Below are 3,160 nucleotides of genomic sequence, written 5' to 3'. Positions count from 1 at the left end.
CTTTTTTCACTATTGATTTTCAAAAACAGGAACGAATGCTACACTAGTTCAACTTTGCTAGGACTACTTGAACTAGTTTGAGACATAATAGATGATCATAAAGTGCAAACAAGGTCCAGACTCGAATCACGATGTTAGGTTGTTTGCACATAGTTGGCAAGATCTAACATCAATGGCGTTCGAAGTTAAATTAATATGAAACCAACTTATAACTAACCAATAGCCCATCCTCTTAATTCATTCCTACAGAGATCGACAATAGGACATGAGAAAGCACCCTATAAATGTCATAACCACTGACAACATTTTCTGCACAAACAACTTCAAATCACATAAAATTAGTTTCTTGAAAAATGGCCAGGATGGTAATGAGGGCTTTATGTGTAGTGGTGGCTTGCATAGTGGTGGTTGCATCATATGCGGAGGCTATTACCTGTGGTCAAGTGACCAGCAGCTTGTTGCCATGCATTGGCTACCTAACAAAAGGTGGTCGAGTGCCACCCGCATGTTGCAATGGGGTGGTGGGACTCAATAAGGCAGCGAAAACCACTGCCGACCGCAAGACTACTTGTGGCTGTATAAAGGGTATTTTTGCTGCCAACTCCGGTATCAGTCCCAGCAATTCTGCTAGCCTCCCTGCAAAGTGTGGTGTCAACATCCCTTACAAGATCACCCCAGCCATTGATTGCAGCAAGTACGTTTAAATAGTCGATTATATTTAAAGTTTATCAATCGTTTTCAGATTAAATTGACATCTTTAAGTTTATAACTTGCATCGAATACGAATGCACCACCACACCCACAGTTATATTGATGTGTTGTTGTGGTATATGATGCTTTTTGCAGGGTTCATTGAGGTGAGATATTTAAGCATGGAAGAAAGATGTCTGGAATACTAGAAGCATAAATAAATAATAAATATCAAGAGCAGTTAATCTTTTGAAAAGAGGACGTAAATGACTGTATATGCCTCTTTGATTTGTAATGCTTTTGACTTTATATAATGTTCTCGTTATACATGTTGTCAGCTTGGTTATAACCGCCCCCTGCCCTCCTCCTCTTCTTTCTCTTTCAAAGAATCTTGAAATTCACGAGTTCTACTTTTTCCTTATGTCCTTTTTGGGATTGCTTATAAAAACAACTTATTTACTTATTCCGGTGTGGTACCGGTAATAAGCATTTTTGAGTGTTTGGATAAACAACTTATATCGGTGTCAAACCGTTAATAAAGAGTTTTTGAAGAAGTTAAACCCTTGTGACCTATAATAAGTTGATAAGTGTTTTTGTAGAAAAACATAAGTTGTTTCAAATAAGCAATTCTAAACACCCCTAAGTTATTCGTATGTTTCTTAATAATATGCATGTCATGAAAAATAATAGTAGATTAATAATTAACCTCAATAGCTAACTAATCTAGAATTAAAAAGATGTACAAATAACACTAATTCGGTAATAACACTAATTCGGTAACATTGGATTTTTCGACCCGCAATACATATAGACATAAAAAATTGAATCTTTAAAATAAAACTGAAACAATTAAATAGAAAATCAAAACATTTCAGGAAATCCTACTTAAGATCAAATAACACTATATTTTTACAATAATTCCATAAAAATTCTATATAACTTTTGATATTAAAATATCTACAAAGTTAAGAGGCTTCATCGATGGAATAATTCCTGACGATTTGTGGTGGATTATAGACGGATTTTTCCTTCGATGATTGAAAATCCGTTGGTAATAACAATCATCGGCCATGTATTTCTGAAGGAGTAAAACCATGTCCAATAGTAACATTATGTAACACCTCATACCTCCACATTTGCATATAACATGTACTGATAAAAAATCAATACAATTTACACCATAAAGGTCCCACTAATACAATAATCCTGCATAAATTACAACCCAAAAATTTTAAAAGAATATTTCTGTACTATCACATGTATAACAATATGTATCTTCAAAACATACCAATCAACAGGTTAATCTTCAAAAATAACAGATAAGCACATAAGAAAAACATTCATATTTTTCTCTTCCCCTTATTATCCCTGGATCCTCTTAAGGACCATAACTCTTCTCTTGTACTAGTCCCTCTAGTTGACCAGAGCCTCTGCCATTAGCAACCAGAGCGTCTGCACTCAACCCAAATTAAACAAGACCAACTCAACTAGAGACCCTCTTGACGACAGAGCCTCTGGTCCTTAAGAGCCAGAGGAAGCTCTGGTCCTTAATAGATAGAGGAACTCTGACTAGTGGAGCCAGATGAGCTCTGACCTGTTGAACAAGAGAAGTTTTGGGATTTTGTGTTTAGTAAGAAATGTGGGTTTCAAGAAGCATGTATCAGTATTATCTGTACCTGTTTGTTTTTATACTCTGAGTAGCAAACAGATTTGCAAGCTTTTGTTGAAATATATCCATCTATTTGCAAAAGATGTTTTTAACAGGTTTTGGTGATCTTGATATACATTGAAAATTCAATGTAGAAAGCACTTATTTTACAAGTTCTTAGCTAGATTGTTTTCTTTTTATCCCTATATTGAGTCATTTTATTACCTTATTTTTCTTTTTATTATGGAGCTAAATCATGTGGGTTACTTGTTTCTACACCAAGTGGAGTCTAATGTAAAAAATTGCTGAACTGTTTGACGCTACAGCATTGATGCTGCAATGACCTGATGCTTTTTGGCTTATTGAAGATCTTAATGGGATAAGCTGCTGGTTTTTTTGGATTCTAGAAGATTCTTAGCTGTTGACTTTTGATGTAAACATTATTAAACTTTTGTTTGAAAATGTGTAACTAACTAGTTTATAGATATACTTCCTATTAGAGATGGCCAAATGGGCCCGGCCCAGCCCGTAACCACCGGAGGACCGGAACCGGGACCGGGACCGGAACCAGCCCGGGACCAGTATGGACCGGTTGTGGACCGCCGATTATGAACTAATTATGGATTTTAACGTTTTCTAGGAACGAGACCGGTTAAGACCGGAACCGGTTATGTAACCGGTTAAGACCAGAACCGGTTATGTAACCGGTTATAGGACCGGCCCGGCTTGGCCCAGTCAACAAAAGTCAACGTGTATATATATATAACAAAATGTATTTATAAAATTAAACGTATATATACATATATATATATATATATATAT

The 3,160-nt window shown here is 35.8% G+C and overlaps 1 protein-coding gene across 1 annotated transcript; it reads left to right on the top strand.

Annotated features, from left to right (window-relative positions):
• The first annotated feature begins 353 nt into the window (after positions 1-353).
• On the top strand, positions 354-856 carry LOC112512837 (non-specific lipid-transfer protein-like). The gene is made up of 2 exons (XM_025118974.1): positions 354-694; positions 847-856. The coding sequence occupies exons 1-2, from the start codon at positions 354-356 to the stop codon at positions 854-856; spliced, it is 351 nt and encodes a 116-aa protein (XP_024974742.1).
• The last annotated feature ends 2,304 nt before the right edge of the window (positions 857-3,160 follow it).

This window comes from Cynara cardunculus (genome assembly GCF_001531365.2).
Source record: "Cynara cardunculus var. scolymus isolate 2C chromosome LG 5, CcrdV1, whole genome shotgun sequence".
NCBI classification, from domain to species: Eukaryota; Viridiplantae; Streptophyta; class Magnoliopsida; order Asterales; family Asteraceae; genus Cynara; species Cynara cardunculus.
The sequence above is the reverse complement of the archived record's forward strand: the minus strand, read 5'-3'. Positions and strand labels throughout refer to the sequence as shown.

Coding starts and splice junctions, on each gene's coding strand:
- LOC112512837 (XM_025118974.1), top strand. CDS start 354: ATGGCCAGGATGGTAATGAGGGCTTTATGTGTAGTGGTGGCTTGCATA.